The sequence below is a fragment of the Ascidiella aspersa genome, chromosome 6 (genome assembly GCF_963924565.1).
Source record: "Ascidiella aspersa chromosome 6, kaAscAspe10.2, whole genome shotgun sequence".
Taxonomy (NCBI): Eukaryota; Metazoa; Chordata; class Ascidiacea; order Phlebobranchia; family Ascidiidae; genus Ascidiella; species Ascidiella aspersa.
This window is the reverse complement of record NC_139452.1, coordinates 22,331,861-22,348,691: the sequence shown is the minus strand read 5'-3', so window position 1 is coordinate 22,348,691 and position 16,831 is coordinate 22,331,861. Positions and strand designations below refer to the sequence as shown.

The 16,831-nt window shown below is 36.5% G+C and overlaps 2 protein-coding genes across 2 annotated transcripts; one reads left to right on the top strand and one right to left on the bottom strand.

The window, feature by feature from the left end:
* Window positions 1-489: 489 nt before the first annotated feature.
* Window positions 490-8,626, top strand: LOC146140802 (uridine phosphorylase 2-like). The gene is made up of 8 exons (XM_083391348.1): window positions 490-678; window positions 1,634-1,748; window positions 2,321-2,439; window positions 2,818-2,890; window positions 3,578-3,648; window positions 3,997-4,132; window positions 5,117-5,266; window positions 8,006-8,626. The coding sequence occupies exons 1-8, from the start codon at window positions 553-555 to the stop codon at window positions 8,134-8,136; spliced, it is 921 nt and encodes a 306-aa protein (XP_083247474.1). The 5' UTR covers window positions 490-552; the 3' UTR covers window positions 8,137-8,626.
* Window positions 8,627-9,162: 536 nt separating this feature from the next.
* Window positions 9,163-14,828, bottom strand: LOC146140801 (uridine phosphorylase 1-like). The gene is made up of 8 exons (XM_083392712.1): window positions 14,706-14,828; window positions 14,503-14,632; window positions 12,454-12,572; window positions 12,303-12,375; window positions 12,134-12,204; window positions 11,696-11,831; window positions 11,325-11,474; window positions 9,163-9,940 (listed from the first exon to the last, which is right to left on the bottom strand). The coding sequence occupies exons 1-8, from the start codon at window positions 14,826-14,828 to the stop codon at window positions 9,807-9,809; spliced, it is 936 nt and encodes a 311-aa protein (XP_083248838.1). The 3' UTR covers window positions 9,163-9,806.
* Window positions 14,829-16,831: the final 2,003 nt, after the last annotated feature.

The window sequence follows — 16,831 nt, the reverse complement described above, 5'->3', positions numbered from 1 at the left end:
GTCTTGCAGTACAAGGTTAATTTAAAGTTTGTCATTTTTGACATATAGTAAAATCAGGTTACAATTTTTAGGCAAAATGTATTGTTGTTTATTAAGTTTGTAATAATATGGTTGTTCTACGCATCTGTATAGGTTCAGACTATGCTACCATTGACAAATAGTCGTGGTTATTTTGACTGCTGCATGTCAGCTGCACAAAACGTGTTGGTTTTAGTACTTTTGTTAATGGCACTTGACCAGTTGGTACGACAACAATGGCGACGCCTGTATTGAACCGGAATATGGTAGGCGCCGGTCTGTAATAAGCCATTACAAGAAATTCAGCTATTACCCCAATCATTATTTATTGCCTTCAGTGCTGTCAGACGTTATACGTAGCAGGAATTTGTCTAGGTAGAACTGTAAATACCACGATAAAGGACGTAGGCGTATACGTCGTTCATGTATACTCATAATAAATCAGAATGCGTCTCATTGCGTTGCAGAGCTGCTACTGAGTGGTAAAAAGTGTTTGATTAAACAAATTGTGGTTCAACATCAATAAAAAGCAACATGCCGGACGGTAACAGCGGTGGCAAATTTCAGCTGAACAACCCGAATCTCACCAACAAGGAGCACTTGTATCATATTGCACTGACCACCTCAGACAACCTGGCGCAGCGATTCAGTGACATCAAGGTATGTTTATTTTAATGGAAAACCTGCATGAGCCGATATATATATAACTGTTGCCAACGTGTTTTGATGTCTTTGCTAAACCACAAAACTGTAAAAGTGCGGAGCCTACAGAAGTCAAAAGTCAACAATAACCACCCGACTGGTTGCTTATATCGATTTAAGTCTAATTACACTTGTACGTTGACCAAAACTTAATGACGTGGCTTGCCCGGGCTATCAGCTCAGTGGGCTCAGTATACAAATACTGTAGGTAAGTGAAATACGCGCTCGTCGCGCATTCTCCTGTAGCGCGGTTTTCTATTAAATGAATAAAACAAGGGGCGTCAACGTAAAATCAAGACATGTAAGAGGTAGCATAAGTACAGGCCAACATTTATCTGCCCAAGCTAAGAAGCACGTTGGTTTTCGTACAATCAAAGCAGTTGTAAAACGTTGCAAGCAAATTACTGTAGTAAACAATAGGCCATACTGGCGTCATATAGCAGCGCTGCACGGATTTATTTACGTACAACATATGCATCGTTCCAAATTAAGTCAATGTTCTTATACTGAGATTATTTTACTTAACTTAGCTACGTTAAAAATTTCCGCTACGTTAAATTAACAAATACCGACCGGTAATGCCATCCAAGCAGTTTAACGTTGTCATCAGTGTTTTATATTAAAAATTTAGGCTATATATACTTCCTGAAACATCCAAAGCAATTTTAAGTTTAAACCTTTCGTTACAAAACACCATCCTAACTAAACAAGGTAAAATAACTGCTCACAAACAAAACAATAAACGTAACAATGATATACGAATAGGGCGATTGTTACTTTTGGACAACCTTATCGGCACCCTTGTCCCGTACCACACGTTGTGAAGTCAACAAGAGGCGATGAATCTAGTGATTATTATACAATTTAGCTGCTTTTTATGTGGATAAATATGTTGCTTTGTTGTAATTGATAGTATGTTTGCATGGGAGGCAAAAGCAAGAGGATGCGCAACTTCGCCGAGCTTTTGTATGAAGAGCTCGGCTGTCCCCAAAACTCAGAACTGGATGATACAGCCGACGCAAAAACAAGTAAATAACCTTTTACAGGATTTTGTATTAACTTTGAGTGATCATGTGCAGCTAATTTGGCACTGCTTTAGAATCCTATTATTTTTGTATACAGTGACGAAACAAGTCGTTAAAATTGAAATTACGTCAACAAGTATCACCCTATCCAAAATAATGTTTGTTGACTTAAATAATTAATTAAACGCTGTCCTTTGGAATAGGTGGACATAAAATATTTTTTCTTTCTCGGGTTTATAGCATTTCTAACATTATTTGGTTAAGGTGCGGGTTAGCGTTCGTGTTCGGGTGGGTCAAGTATACAACTCGTTTCGTCACTGTACATTTCGTTATGGTACTGTAAAAAAAAAATACAATTCGGCGGCACACCTACAAAATGTATTTCGATCGACAATAGACAACACCATCAAATACCCTAGACAGCCAAGAGAAAAGGGAGCAATTTATCTTCCAATTGATATGACATGGCCCATTTTTTGTAATTATACGAGTATTCTACGTATAGGTTACGCATTTAATATATTTGTGCCATTTTAAACTTTGCTAAACCCATATGTTTTTTTTTTTCAAATTAGAACAACGTTTGAAGGACATTTCGTCTTCCGGTGGCCGTTACTCTCTTTTTAAAATCGGACCAGTTTTATCAGTGAGCCACGGAATCGGAATGGCGTCATTATCAGTTGTGCTTCACGAGGTATAACGCTTTATTGGACTTGTCGATGATGGCTGACTTTATACTTGTGTCACAAAATTGGACAATTTGATTTTGCCCGAATCTTGCATCAAAAGACCGACAAGTTATCATATCATGTGATACTTCGACCAATGTTTCTCAATCTTTTACGTGTCGTGGCCCTGTTTCTTGTGCTCATTAAACTTTGTGGCCACATTTGCTTACGTTATGGAAATACGGTATGGAACGTGATAAGGGAGATCTCTAAGTCATTATGAATACTCGAGTTAAACTGGCTGATAAAATAATGTATGTTTGTGTGTCCCCGAATAATGCTGAGAAACCTTGATTTAAGCTATTGGTTACTTACTAATATTCACCGCATTTTGTATTTTACAGATACTTAAGTTGATTCACTTCGCCGGATGTAGTGACGTCACTTTTCTCCGTATCGGAACGTCAGGAGGATTGGGTATGTTTTCTCCTTATACTGTCTTTAAGATTTTGCGTTACGTTCAAATGTCTCGCTTGTGAAACATTGCCGTGGAAGAAAAAACATATGTTTTTATGAATGAATCAAGCCATCCTTCTTTAGAACTTTCCATTTTGTGTGTTTTACTGCATAAGGTATTGTTGCAAGGTTTGTTTGCCGGTCAAATTTTCGATTTCGGCGAGTCCCGAGTCCGGCTCTGACTCTACAGCCTGTATTGCTCTAATTTACCTATCTAAAATAAAGTGAAATTCAGCAATCCACTTATTGGGGTGTCATATACTTCATTCACTCACAATTCATGGTTGGAAAATGTTCCACAATATCCCATTCCACCTTTACAATTTCCAGTTGGCGGCATATCAGTTGTAAAATTTGGTACTGCGCATGCGCATGTCGGACTCGGGACTGGGGTAGTTTTACGTGATCTTACTCGAGTCCCGAGCCCGACTCCGACTCCGCAGCCCTGGTTGTAAGTTTGTTTGCTATTTTAAAGGTGTCTCTTTAACTTTTATTTTATGTCAGGCAATATTTTGTATTATTGTCGAAACTTGTGAAACCATTTTAAAGTTCAAATGATTTAAAGTAAAATATTTACTTTAAATTTAACGATCGGAAAGAAAATCGTTTCGTATATACGTATTTGTTTTGCACGCATTTCTTGTACAGGGTTGGATCCCGGAACAGTGGTGATCACCGACAAGGCGTACAACGGGCTTCTTGAAAATTGCTACAAGTCGGTAAGATGGCGAAAACAGGACTTCGAAGGTTGCAAGTTACACAGATTAAAAAAAATTGACATTAAATGATTAAAAGATTGCTTAAAAGTATAGGCTACATCGAACAAGAGCAGGCAACGTGCGGTATATTTTCTACGTTTTGATCGGCAGACAGTTGAATCAGATAGACATCTCCTAAATATACTACCCTGCAGCTTGCATGAAAATATTCAATGTGACTAAATGCAATAATTAATTAAACAGAAAAAATCGTGAATCCCAGTTAATTATTATTAGATATGGGCTGCAGCTGATTTTTAGTTGATAAACCTGACATTGTGACGACTTGATTCCATGCTTAATTTGTAGGTTGCTTGTGGAAAGGAAATGAGATACGATGCTGTGACAGATCCCACTCTAGCGGCAGAACTGTTGAAATGCTCAAAACGTATCAACGTTAAAGCAATTCCTGGCAACACCTTAGGCAGCAACGACTTTTACGAAGGTGCAAACTTTTTGTTTCGTTTAAAACAAATAAATTTACATGTGCTCGAAATAAGTTTGAGAAAAATTATTGAACGAAACACTTGCGAAAAGTCAAACATGCGTATTTTGACATACTTGTTAAAGTGTGTCTGGGTTTTTACCTGTTTGTTAAAAGGGGTTTGAGTTGGACGAATCAAGCGAATTGCGCCTGATGCGGTTTCATGCTTTTGCAAAAAACACGCTCTCGCTATTGTACAACGTAGGCCTTATGTTTTACGTTTTTACAGTGACTGCTAAACAAACATTGTTGTAAACAAGTCATCTTGAAATGAAGTCCCAGTCAGTTCCTTTGTGAAACAACTTACGTCCAAGTTAAGTCTCTTCAAACCAACTCCAGTCACCAGTTGCCCAAGTCAATCACGTCATTAGTAGAGCAAGTCATCTCCAAGTCAAACCACTGATATAATAATAAAACGATAAACCATTAAAATTCCTAACTCGTCCAATTATTATGAGCAATAATTAAACTAAAAATCTCCAAAAATAACAACGTATAGCAATCTCATCGTTTTACATGCAATTTTTTTAAATACGAAGTTAAATGAAAACACTTAATTTTAACCCAAGCAATTGGACCTAATGACTGAAGTCTACGTTAAGTCAATTATTTAAAAGATTTAGTTCAGGCAATTCATTTGTCTTAAGTCAAGTAACAATCACTTAAGTCCAGTCAAATCATTGATTAAGTCATCACTGAAATGCGTCCTTTGTTACATTTTACGGAATGGATTTACATACAGCAACTGTTAACTATCTTATTAAGCCTATTTTGGTATCGTTATATCTCAATCAAGTAGCGCACGACGTTTTAAATTATTGTAATCACTGTTGTTTTAATATCTCGTGGTAATAGTCTGTTGGCTTTTACCGTTGAATATTTCGTTTTAAACTTGTACTACGCTCCTCTGTCATCTTTCACATTTATTCGACCTTAATTCTTCAGAGCAAGCGAGGTTGGACGGTGCTATGTGCAGTTTCAGCCCAGACGAAAAAATGGCGTTCCTGAAACGAGCTCACGACGACTTCGGTGTAAAGAACTTGGAAATGGAAAGCACTTGCTTCAGTGCAATGTGCCGACGAGCGGGCCTCAGATGTAAGTTTGTTGTACCCGTCACACGTTCACCCCTCTGCCTATACGATTAATGCATAACAATAAAGAAAAAAAACGAACATGTCCAAACAAAACAAAAATAACCTACACATATTCAATGAAAGATGCTCACACACCTATGTGTTTTAATAACTGTAATCTAGCACTTATGAACAGATTTTGTTGGCGACGTAAAATCTTATCTGTGGAAGTGGTGGCGACCCAAGAACACCAATTAAGAAAAAAATACGGTACACCAGTAAAAAGGCACAAATAAATGTTGGGGCTATGTTGGCTGTTCGTCCAATTACATTTGCTCGACAGTTAACAATGGAGCGCTGTCTATAGAATGAGAACACACTTAAAGAAGAACTATATATTTTATCCCAGCTGTAGACAATTAAACATAGAAACTCAACGTAAAGTGGGAACCACCTCTAATATACATCCTTGTTGCGACCCAGTTTCAAAACTGTGAGTTAAAAACAGGAGCATTAGTTAAACGGTGGTTAAATGCTTCAACTTTTCAAACAAGATATATAAGATATGTCTGAACAGTAGTGTTTTGGCCTATATAAATAAGGCATGTTAAACGCACAATTTGCCAAGGTTTATATCTGCAAGCCTATCGAGAATAAAGGTACTAATTCGGTTTAAAATGTTGTGGTTCACTTACCAATTGCTTCAGTGTATTGCCTGGCAACTACCGAGGCTGTGAACATTGACATTTCGTATAACGTACGAAGTGCATTTGTTTTAAATTAGCATTCACGAAATCCCCTTTAGCATAGTGGTCGGCATACTTTTTTCGTCGCGGCCCAAAGTATCCTTTTCGGAGCTATTGAAGGCCCAACTACATAAAACCACTACAAAAACAGTGCCACGATATTTGTTTTGAGTTGGAGGCATTATAATAGCAAGTTAGAAACCATTGTTTTTATCGAACGAATTCGTGCGCAAAAATTAAGCTAAAATCCAGTTTAATTTAGCGTATATAAACAAATAAATAAATAAATAAATAAAAAACTAAATCGGAATGATTAGGTTAAATTGGTAAAATTTCAATTAAAAGGATACGTGACGCATATGGCACATAAACGAGTTGCAATATTGCTCGAAATAACGACATTTACAGTATAATTCAACAAAAATTGGACTGTACAATTGTGAGTTGTCACACGACGCAAGAAATTATGAAAAGTATAAAACTGATAATAGTACACAATATCCTTATATTTGACTTTACAAGTAACGTCAGTGTTTAAGTAATTTAGGAAGCGTGGTGTTCTCGAACCAACCGGTGTGGTATTATGCAACTAAAAAAATATCCGTCTATTTGTTTTTTGGCGAATGGTTTAGCCTACGTGAGACGTGTATTTACTGGGAACCCACAATAAGACCTAAAAATCAACAGTACCTAAAGAAGAAAAATCTATAAAACCAGTATTAAGACCAACGACATAGTGTAGGTAAATACGCAGTAAAATCCAGCACATCATAACATCAAAACCGTTTGGATAATACCTGAATCTGTCGGAATAAGGCCTAAATTCATTGGAATATGTCCTAAATTTATCGGAATTAGGCCTGAATTCATCGGAATAAACCTTAAATTTATCGGAAGAAGGCCTAAATGGCCAAAACAACGCCCAAAACTGTAGGTAGAGGGTATGGGATGATCGTGGACATTAGGTCTCGCATCGGCCGTTCTGGTGACTAAGTTTGGACGCCCTAGTCTGACCGGCGCCATCAGAGCGCCGCCGTTTTGGCACCGGAGTTTTGGTCCTGTTTGTACTTTAAATAACAAATGTTGTTTAAATCGATGGTTTTCTGATAGGTCAAAATTATGTCAAAAATGTATATTTTAGGTCAAAATTTCAATATTTTTGGTCAAAGTTTCTAATATTTTTGGTCCAAAAATAATCGCCCTACTCATGATACAATAACCATATTGCAAACTTGAATAGAAAATTATATTTAGCTAGATATATTGTGGTAGAAATTGCTTTTGCAGGGATTCTAAGTTTACGCAGCGTTAGCGTATAAGCTGTTGACACCAAGAAAGGGTAAAATGTTACCAGGCGCATTGATGCCGAAGCACTGCCATGCAATAATGTAAAACATACTATAAAACATAGACTCTTTGGGCCGCGGCCCACAGTTTGCCGACCACTGGATTAGCACTTTCTAATATACTCCTCAAGAATTGACTTTGTTGTTGCCAGAAATTCAGTTAAGGTGAGTCTGGCCGATGAGAAATACGTTTACCAATTCGGCATGTCAGTTTTAAAGTTTACCTGCTGGTTTAAGCCTTTGATACCTGTTATTTAAAAGTAGTTTGAGTAACGTATGGGTTAAGCTAAAAAGAGAACCTTAAACGGTTTATTTCCTTTTAAAGCAGTGGTTCTCAACCTTTTATGTCTTGCGGCACCCCTACAAGATTTTTCGTAGGTAAATCACTAGAGTGTCACATTTAACGCAACTAGACCAACACACGACATCTCTACACAACGTATAGGAAGTTTCAATAAGATTTATTCTATTCTAATCCTACGAAAAAAGTTGTGAGAGTTAAACATAAACCAGATTCTCAAATATTCTTAAATATCTCTCGACACTCTTGGGAATTACAAATGGCACCTCGGGGTGGTTGAGAATCACCGTTTTAAAGGATAAACAAGCAACAACTTGGTGAATCACCGTAAAATCACAAAAATAGTTTTCGGTGGCGTTTTGTTGCAGGTGGTATCGTATGCGTGGCTTTGGTGAATCGACTGGTGCGAGACGACCTCACCACGGATATGAAGCAGTTGGCAGATTGGGAATTAGAACCTCAGAGGCTGGTTGTGGCATTGATTAAGTCGAATTTATAAACTACACCCTCGGTTGCTAAATGTGGTGCGCGGACCCTTCGGAAAGCACAAATTTATCGCGTTTCAGTTTTTCAAAGCGAATAAACCCTATTAAGCAAATTAGGTGTATTTCTTCTTTCGAATATACTTGAGAATTACGATGACGTCTTCATTTTTTTAAGTAGTACGATCATTTCATGTGGGTTACATAATACATTGTGCTTGTGTTTTTCCTATAGATCAATCCTAAGCTTTTTTTATCGAATCATGTGCATTATAGTTTCCATTTTTTATTGTATTGTCATCGATAATATAAGCGTTTACTTTTTATATAATAAAATACATAATTATATTCATCATTTGCAATTATATATTCGAAATCATTTTTTTAATCTATCACTGAACTAGTTCTATATCACTGTCAAAACAAAAAAACGTAATTATCGTGATGCATTTGTTGGTAGTTGGTGATAAGTTGCGCAAAAAAACAAATAAAATGATTTAGCAATGGTATAGGTGGTTTGACATTGGTTTAGGTTTTAGTTCTAACACTAAACTTACTATAATTAATATATTTCACTTCTGGCAATATGGAGCAGTGCACAGCAACCAGCATTTGCAAAACACATTAGATATTCCAGGGATAGGTATTTGTTTTTGCATTAACATCCAGGCAATTTGCGAATCCAGATATTACACTTACTTTGCTAACTTACAGCAAAGCCTGTAAGCTGCATATTTAATATCTGGACAACTGTGCAATCAGTAAAAGTTTATCGAGCAACAACGTACCGCTGCCCTAACGCTCTTTTAAAGTTGTCCAATAAAAAAACACTCTCACTCAGAGTCAACATCGAGTGAAATAGACAAAAACTCTTTTTATACACAATCCTACTTTTGTTTCTCTGTGGCCTTGTATTTAACATTTGGTACAATGCAAAGCGGTGTGCTTCAAACTGGTTGTGATTGTATCGTTGAACTAAAAGTCGGTTTCAAGTTAAGCTCGATAAAGCTATTTCGACCAACAAAAGTACATTTGCCGCTTCTACATCTTAACCACGTCTTACAAGTTTTAAACTCTTTCAAAAAAACTTGTAGCAATGTATTCTTTACAACATTAAACAGTAAACTTTCCAACAAACATATTTCAAAAAAAATTGCCAAATATCTGGCGTAGACAGAAGTGTTGTAAAAATATTTAGGAAAATTTTAAGCATAATTATAAAACAAATTATAATTGAAATTAAAAAAATACAAAATACAACTCACCAAAACACTCATTTATTAATGATAACACGGCTTTACCATACACTGAAATGTATCGCAGACTAACCATTTTTTAGCCTGCCTTGCTTGCATCGTTGATCGACAGATTCGGTTGTCTGTGATGGCTTCCAAAACGAAAGCCGTTATCATTGGTTAAAAAACGACATGAGAAGTGCTTGACCACAGTTGTTTAATACGTGAGTGTGTATGTATTTCTTTTTTTTTGGTCAAGAGGGTATCAACAATTAATAACGGATAATAAAGGCGGTGGTGTATTCAGATACTTATTTGTAAATAAAGATACAAAGTTTGTTAATGTCGCTACTTTTCACTCTGGTCTTACGATCGCTGTATGTTGTGAACTTTAACAGCGGTAAAACAACGTTCCAGTTCATATGGTTCACGCCTTGACAAAGTTTGTCATGTCATACGAGGTGTTGTTTGATGAAGTCCACAACGATGCGTTGAGGTTGCAGTTCCCATTCGTGCACAACGTTTGCATCGTCAGTGATTTCGTCGCCATCAAGTCTATTGATTATAGCAGCGCAAACAACCGCGCCTGAAACAAAAAAAATCGGCATCACATGTTAATTTTTACTTTTTGCGAGGACAGTATAGGATCTCGAAGACCAGCGAGACATGTACTAGCAGCAACGTTTTTTTACCACTGCAGGCCAACAAATTTATGAAACGCAATTTCCAAGGACTGTTTTTGGCTTTTAAAAAAACTGTAGTCACTAATATCGCTACAATTGTGGGATCATTTGCTAAAAATGTATTGCAAAGCATCTAGACCAGTAGTTCCCTGACGGGGATCGCAAAAAGTTTTTCAGGAGGTCCGCAAAAAAACTTATAAATATACTTTTAATAAACTAATTAACGCTTGGAAACATGCTTAGTCACAATCTTGGTAAGTGACAAAATCACATTGTAGGATGTTACAAAATGATTGAGTGTGACGTAACAGTTCCATTGTGATTTAACACAAATAAATAATAGAATGGGAGGCAGCATTATTACAATTACTCCTTACATTATGGTTGCCAGTTAGGATTTTTTAAAGCCAAATTTGAAAATTTAGGCTTTCTTTGAACCTCTTTGGATTTTATTTTTTCAAAAAAAAATCCTAATGAAATTTGGCTTTTTTAGGCTTTTTTCGTTTTATTCCAAAATGTCATGAGTGTAATGTTAAGAAGAGATCAAACTAACACAAAAAGAGAAAAAAAATTCCAAAATATATCACAAAAAAAGAAAAATTGCTAAGAAAAATTTGCGAAAACAAAAAAAATTAAGAATATTTGCCACAAAAAGAGAAATTTAATGTATCAGCATGACCATTTATTGCATTTTTTATTTATTTAAGGAAAAACATAGGCTTGTTAGAGTTTGTAGTAGATTTGGCTTTTTTTGGCCTTTTTTTAGAGCAAGTTTGGCGTTTTTATGTTTTTCATCTGGCAACCCTGCCTTACATGTACTTGATTTTCGTTTATGAAATCGTTCGCAAACATGACATGAGTCTAGCATTATTAAACACACAACGACGCGTTTCAAAACTTGCTTCGAGGTGCAGCAGCAGAAATTAATTTAATTAAATGTGCCATAAAGCAATTGGGTGTTGTCTGTTACTTTACTCAACATGAGGTCCATGCCGGATATATTGCCCCAAAAGAATAAGATAAAACTTTTTCTGCGTCATTATAGACAAACTATTTTTCTTTGCGATCGTTTCTGGACAAAACCCTTCGCAATCATTCTTGCCGCTGTATGCCATGTCTTTGTCAGAAAGTATTTTTACAACTTTCAAGTGCAAACACTCTATATTCGTTGAAGGTTGCAATAATACGGAAAAGCGTTCGACGTGCTGCTTAAGAACTGAAACTACAAACGTTGAAACCAGGCGCAGTTCCGCTTGTATAACTACTTTATCGAATGACGTGTCTTACACTTGACTTTGGCACGATTGCAAAGCGCTGCAAAACAGGTGCTCTCCATTTCGATGTTTTTGATGCCGAATTGGTCGTGGGCTCGCTTTAAAAAGGCGAACTTGTCTTCCAATGTAAAGCTACACAGGGCTCCGTCCAGTCGGCCTTGCTCTGTAAACGTGGAAATACGTGGAATTTAATCAGAGCTCAAGTAAGCTGAAGCTCTAATAAAAAGTTTTCATTTTACCAAATTCTCATTTTTATACTATCAAAACAATTAACCGAAGGTAAAACAAAAATCAAATCTTAATTTGCCTACGAAATTGAAACACATAAGGTTGCTGGCAGCCCACGGGCCGCGTGTTTTTGACCCTCCATTGATATACACCAACCTTCGAAGAAATCGTTTGTGCCCAAGGTATTTCCCATGATAGCTTTGACGTTAAGTTTGGCGGCGCATTCCATGAGCTGCTGCGATACTTCTGGGTTCGTGTGACTGTCGTATCGATGTTGTTTGCCACATGCAACCTGAAACAATACGCGCAATAAATTTTACAAAACTAATACAGGTGAAGGCCGGTGCAAAAGCTTATCTTATTCAAACACAAGTATATTGAGAAATCAAAGACGTGAATTTACAACTTTTTGCGTGTCTCATGTCTGTGTGTTTAACTTTCTAAACGTATTTCTGGGCAACTGACATTTAACTACATTTAGCTCTTCAAACAGTTTTGTATTTATGTCAATGAAAACTGAAGGTCGCCCAAATTTCACACTAAACGAAGTTTGCTTGTTTCTGAAAGGATAAAATACAGCAAGTAATTATTTACCTGAACAAAGCAATCTTCGAGCATTCCGCTATAGGACTGCTTGGTGACAACCACCGTTCCAGGGTCTAAACCTGGTATAAAAGCTTCGTATTATCCTCGCGAATACACCAGCAGGAAGTAGTAATTTTTCTATTTAAAAAATTGCGTAAGTATCACACGGTATATTCACCTAAACCGCCACACGTTCCAAGTCTTATGAACACGACATCCTTACAGCCGGAAAAGTGCATGAGCTTGAAAATCTGAAATAATAGTGGACGTAAGAATGGGCTGCTGTGTTGAAGGCTGGATAAGTAGAGAGGTTGAACAAAGCCCCTTACCTCATGCAATACAACAGAAAGGGAGGCCATTCCAATACCATGGCTAGCTGACAAAACCGGTCCGACTTTGAACAAAGAATACCGACCAGCAGACGACGAAATGTTTCTCAATCTGTGAACTTAAAGGGGATTATACAATTAGACCTATATACCAGTGGTCGGCAACCGCCGGTCCGCGGACCGGTATCGGTCCCCGAGGATTTTTTTTCGGTCCTTAGCAGGGTTGCCAGATTTGCCAGAAAATGTTGTCAGAAAATTTTGTTTAAATACGGACTGTACGTATAAACCTGAAAAAAACAAAAAAAAAAACAATGAAATATATTTGTATATTTAAAACACATTCACTTTCGTTTTAATAAACGCCATGGCTTGATTGGTATGATAAAAAATCAGAAATAGTATCGCGCTCAAGTTCAAAAAAACTAGTTTACTGTGGCCATATGAGTTATATATAGCACGTTCACAACATCCAAAAATGCATATTTTTATTACAACATCTAACTCCTTGTATTTATGTGCAATAGAATACAAGTAAGGTTCCATAATAAAATGATTTATTATTTTCAAATAAAAGTAGGAAAGGTTAGGAAAAAAACGTATGCATTTTAATTACTTTTAGGATAGATAAAGCCAAAAAGCCCAATGGTTTTTCTGACATCAACCACGTTGAAAAAAGGCAATATTTTAGAAATTTGTTGTCAAAAAAGGCAATCTGGCAAGCTTTGTACGTATGTCTATTCTATACATTTTAGGTGTCGGTCTGTGGTTAGTACTTTGTCTTATTGCTATTATTTTTTTTAGTTTTTCTATTACGTAACTAAAGAAAGTTACATTATTATATGTTATACAAAGTGTAACTTCTTTTGAAAGGATGCTTTAAATTTCCTTGTTTTGACAAGCTCGTAAGAGTAGGAATTGGTAATAATGGTATACAAGTGTAATTTAATGGCATACAAGTGTAATCTAAGAAAAACGTAAAGGCCTAAAGGTTTTATTGAAATGAGCAGCGGGCTGGTTTAAATTTAGTTGCTTGGCGGGGCGTAGCCTATGCCGATCGCGGGTTTCAGTAAATTCAATAATTCCCATATGGGAGCATCTCTTTGCGAAAAAACAAGCATAAATTACGCATTAAAAAATTTGTAATATATTTCCTTTACTGAACATTTGTTGTTGGTTTTAAGGCCGGTCCGCGACAAAATTTTAGTTTTAAACCGGTCCGCAGAGCAAAAAAGGTTGCCGACCCCTGCTTTATAGAAAGCACCATTATCTAAAGCAGAATAATCTAGATTCTAGTACATCATAGAAAAACCAACGACATAATAAAGTCAAATACACAGTAAAATCAACGACAGTATAAGATATAAATCGTCTGAATTACACCCAAACCTTTTCGAATACACCTAAACCTGTCGAAATTAGCCCTAGATTCAGTTTATTCCAACGTTGATGTTTTATTCGGACGTCGATGTTGTTCTGTTTTTAGATCTTATGGCTGGATTCACATAAACTTAAACACTTAAAAAGGGGTGGATCTCTCTGTATTGTAAATAAGTGACTTTGAAATGACTGATAAAAGCCATTAGAAGTCATTCCCAAAACAATTATAGTCCACTTATCCAATTATTGCAGTATCAGTCTATACTTACATTCATCCTATTAAACTTTTTGTAAGTGAACAAAACTTAAGAAACCATTTCTAGAAGTGCGTATTTAATTATTATGAACCATGTCTTCGTATTTCATCCACAGTTTTCTCACATTTTGACCAATCTTGCTCAGAATTGATCCGCAACAAATTTAACCATGTAAACTAAAAAATAAAATTTTGGGTCGGGACCCATAGGCTGATAAACACTGCACTTAACGTATAACAATTAAAAAGACTATATTCGTGATGTAGCAACAATTATTGTGACTGTGAAAACAATATAGTAGTTCTACATTTGTCCTACCAAGTTATAGCTCCATTGCATGTACTAAAAACGCTAGGATGTAATGAATTATTTACGCCTGATACAAGTCTAATCGAGGATATTCGCTTCAAGTTACCGTGGTGGTGGCAGTTTTCTAAAGGGGCGCTTTCGTTTTCCAACTCAGAATTTTTCGGCTTCCCCAACTGATCGTACAAGAGTTCGGCAAAACTTCGCATTCGCTCTTTCTTTCCACCCATGCAAACAAACTGCAAACAATACGATCACAAAACTTTCTATAAAATCATTAGGTTGAATGAACGCAACTCGACCAATTGCTACCTTGACATCGCCAAATCGACTGGGCAGCTGATCAGTTGTCGATATTCCGAGGTGAAACATGTGATCCTTTGTTGTCAGATAGGGGTTTTCAAGCTTGAATTCATCGCTGCCACTTTCAGCCATTTTTATTGTTTACTTAATCCAGTATTTGCGCGGCGTAACTAGACAATCCAGGTTTATACAGGACTATAGATGCTGAAAGGTTACTGCGAAAATATTGTAGTAGCCCATATTACAAGACGTTCCGTTTTGGTCACATGCGTTTGAAAATATAATAGCTTTTACTTTTGACATTACCATCTCCTACATAAGTGTGCAAACAATTAATAGAAAAGTCTTGCAAAAACAATGCGGCCCTAGGAAACAGCATTGTATTATTTTTTATAACTCTTGTTTTATTGATTTCTAAAATTAGACCCAAGTATTAACGTCCAATACGTATTTTGGTCTTCTGTGTGATACACACATTAGGGTACACTATGACCACATGGAGCCCATATGCATCATACTAAAAAAAAAAAAATAACATTGAATTGCTAGTTTGGTTTAAAGCTTTTGGCAAATTTGTGCATACTTAAACGAATCTTTATTCAATTTATACACTTTTGGAACTAAAGGTCTTGGTAAGCTTGACTGGAACACTATAGGTTTCCAACGATTCCTACAATAAAGTATAGTAATATAATTCTCCTTAAGCCCACTTGAGTTTTTGTACAATGGGGACCTCCAGTTTAGCAAGCTCTGGCTTACAACAATTCATCTGTAGAAATAAGTAAACTACTTTATCTTTGCCATATTCGAACATATAACCGGTGCGACTCACTACAGTTTGGTGAATGCCCTGTAAACACTGTGGTTTCCAAAACTGCAATACCGAAATAACCTATTGGAGCGCACACTATTAACTCGTTTTCGACAGGAAGCATAGCTGTTTCGACTGGATTAAAGTGGCACAATCTTCAAATGAACTAAATGTTGCTACAGCTGTCTCACGACGTAGACCTTAGTAGTGTACAAATGCTGTACAGTAGATAATAAAATACGCCATACGTTTTTAAAGAGTCTATAGCTGCTTTTCGCTGCGGTTGTTTAACGTATGTGATAAAAAAATCTTATGAATAATTAACCAATGCAGCCTATGTTGAACGGAGCATTTAGCTTGTTTGTAATCGCGACATATCAACATATCGCGATTACCGACAAGACTGAAAAATGACTTACCAGCTATCGAAAAGGCATCCGTGCCTAAAAAAAAACTGGACGGCTCAAACAGCGCTGTTATACAATATTTCTTACTGTATGACGCACTCTATTCAGAACAGTGAACAGACTAACGAGTGAACAAATCTTTAGCGTCCAATTTAAAGGATGCACGATTGCAACAGTCGATGTTACAGCGTCGTTGCAACTTGTATATATACTACATTTCTTATATACCATGATTTATAAGATTACTTACGCCTGTAGTAATGCCTACACGTAGTGGCGTACGTTCTGCAGATTAGCGTAGGTTTTTTTTTACCTTGGTACCGCGATGGGGGCATTGACCGCACAAGCTATTGTGCCGTTCCCTGGAATATTTGAAAAAATATTTTCTTTAAAAAATAGTCTCCCTAAAAATTGTTGCTGGGGTTAAAGAAACGAGTATTCTTAAACTCATGCAACCAGGGATAGATAAAGAAATAAAGAATAACTCCTAATAACGTTGGATACAAATATAGGTTAATTACCAGAGGAGCTGTTCTATGGTTAAAACTCCTATTACAATAATCAATCCCTCGTCGGATACTTACTAAGTGTTGGATCATTTCTTAAATGCGAATTTCTTCTGTCATTTGTTTATTCTGTTGTATACTTTCATTTCCATTTTATTGTTTTCTTCGACAGGCGTGGTTTGCTACAAACCAGCCTGTGTGCATCGTTCAAACTGGCAACCTATTTCCCGCTGCACAACTAATTTGTCCATTTCTTTTTTAGTTTGGTGTTTAAGCCGTGTAGTTACAAATATTAAGCACCTCCATATGAAATGTGTTATTTATTTAAGTGATGTCATTTGATGCCAAAATCAGCAGTCTCATAATATACTGTTCACACGCCGAGTTCTGATCGCGCACGTTTAATGAGGT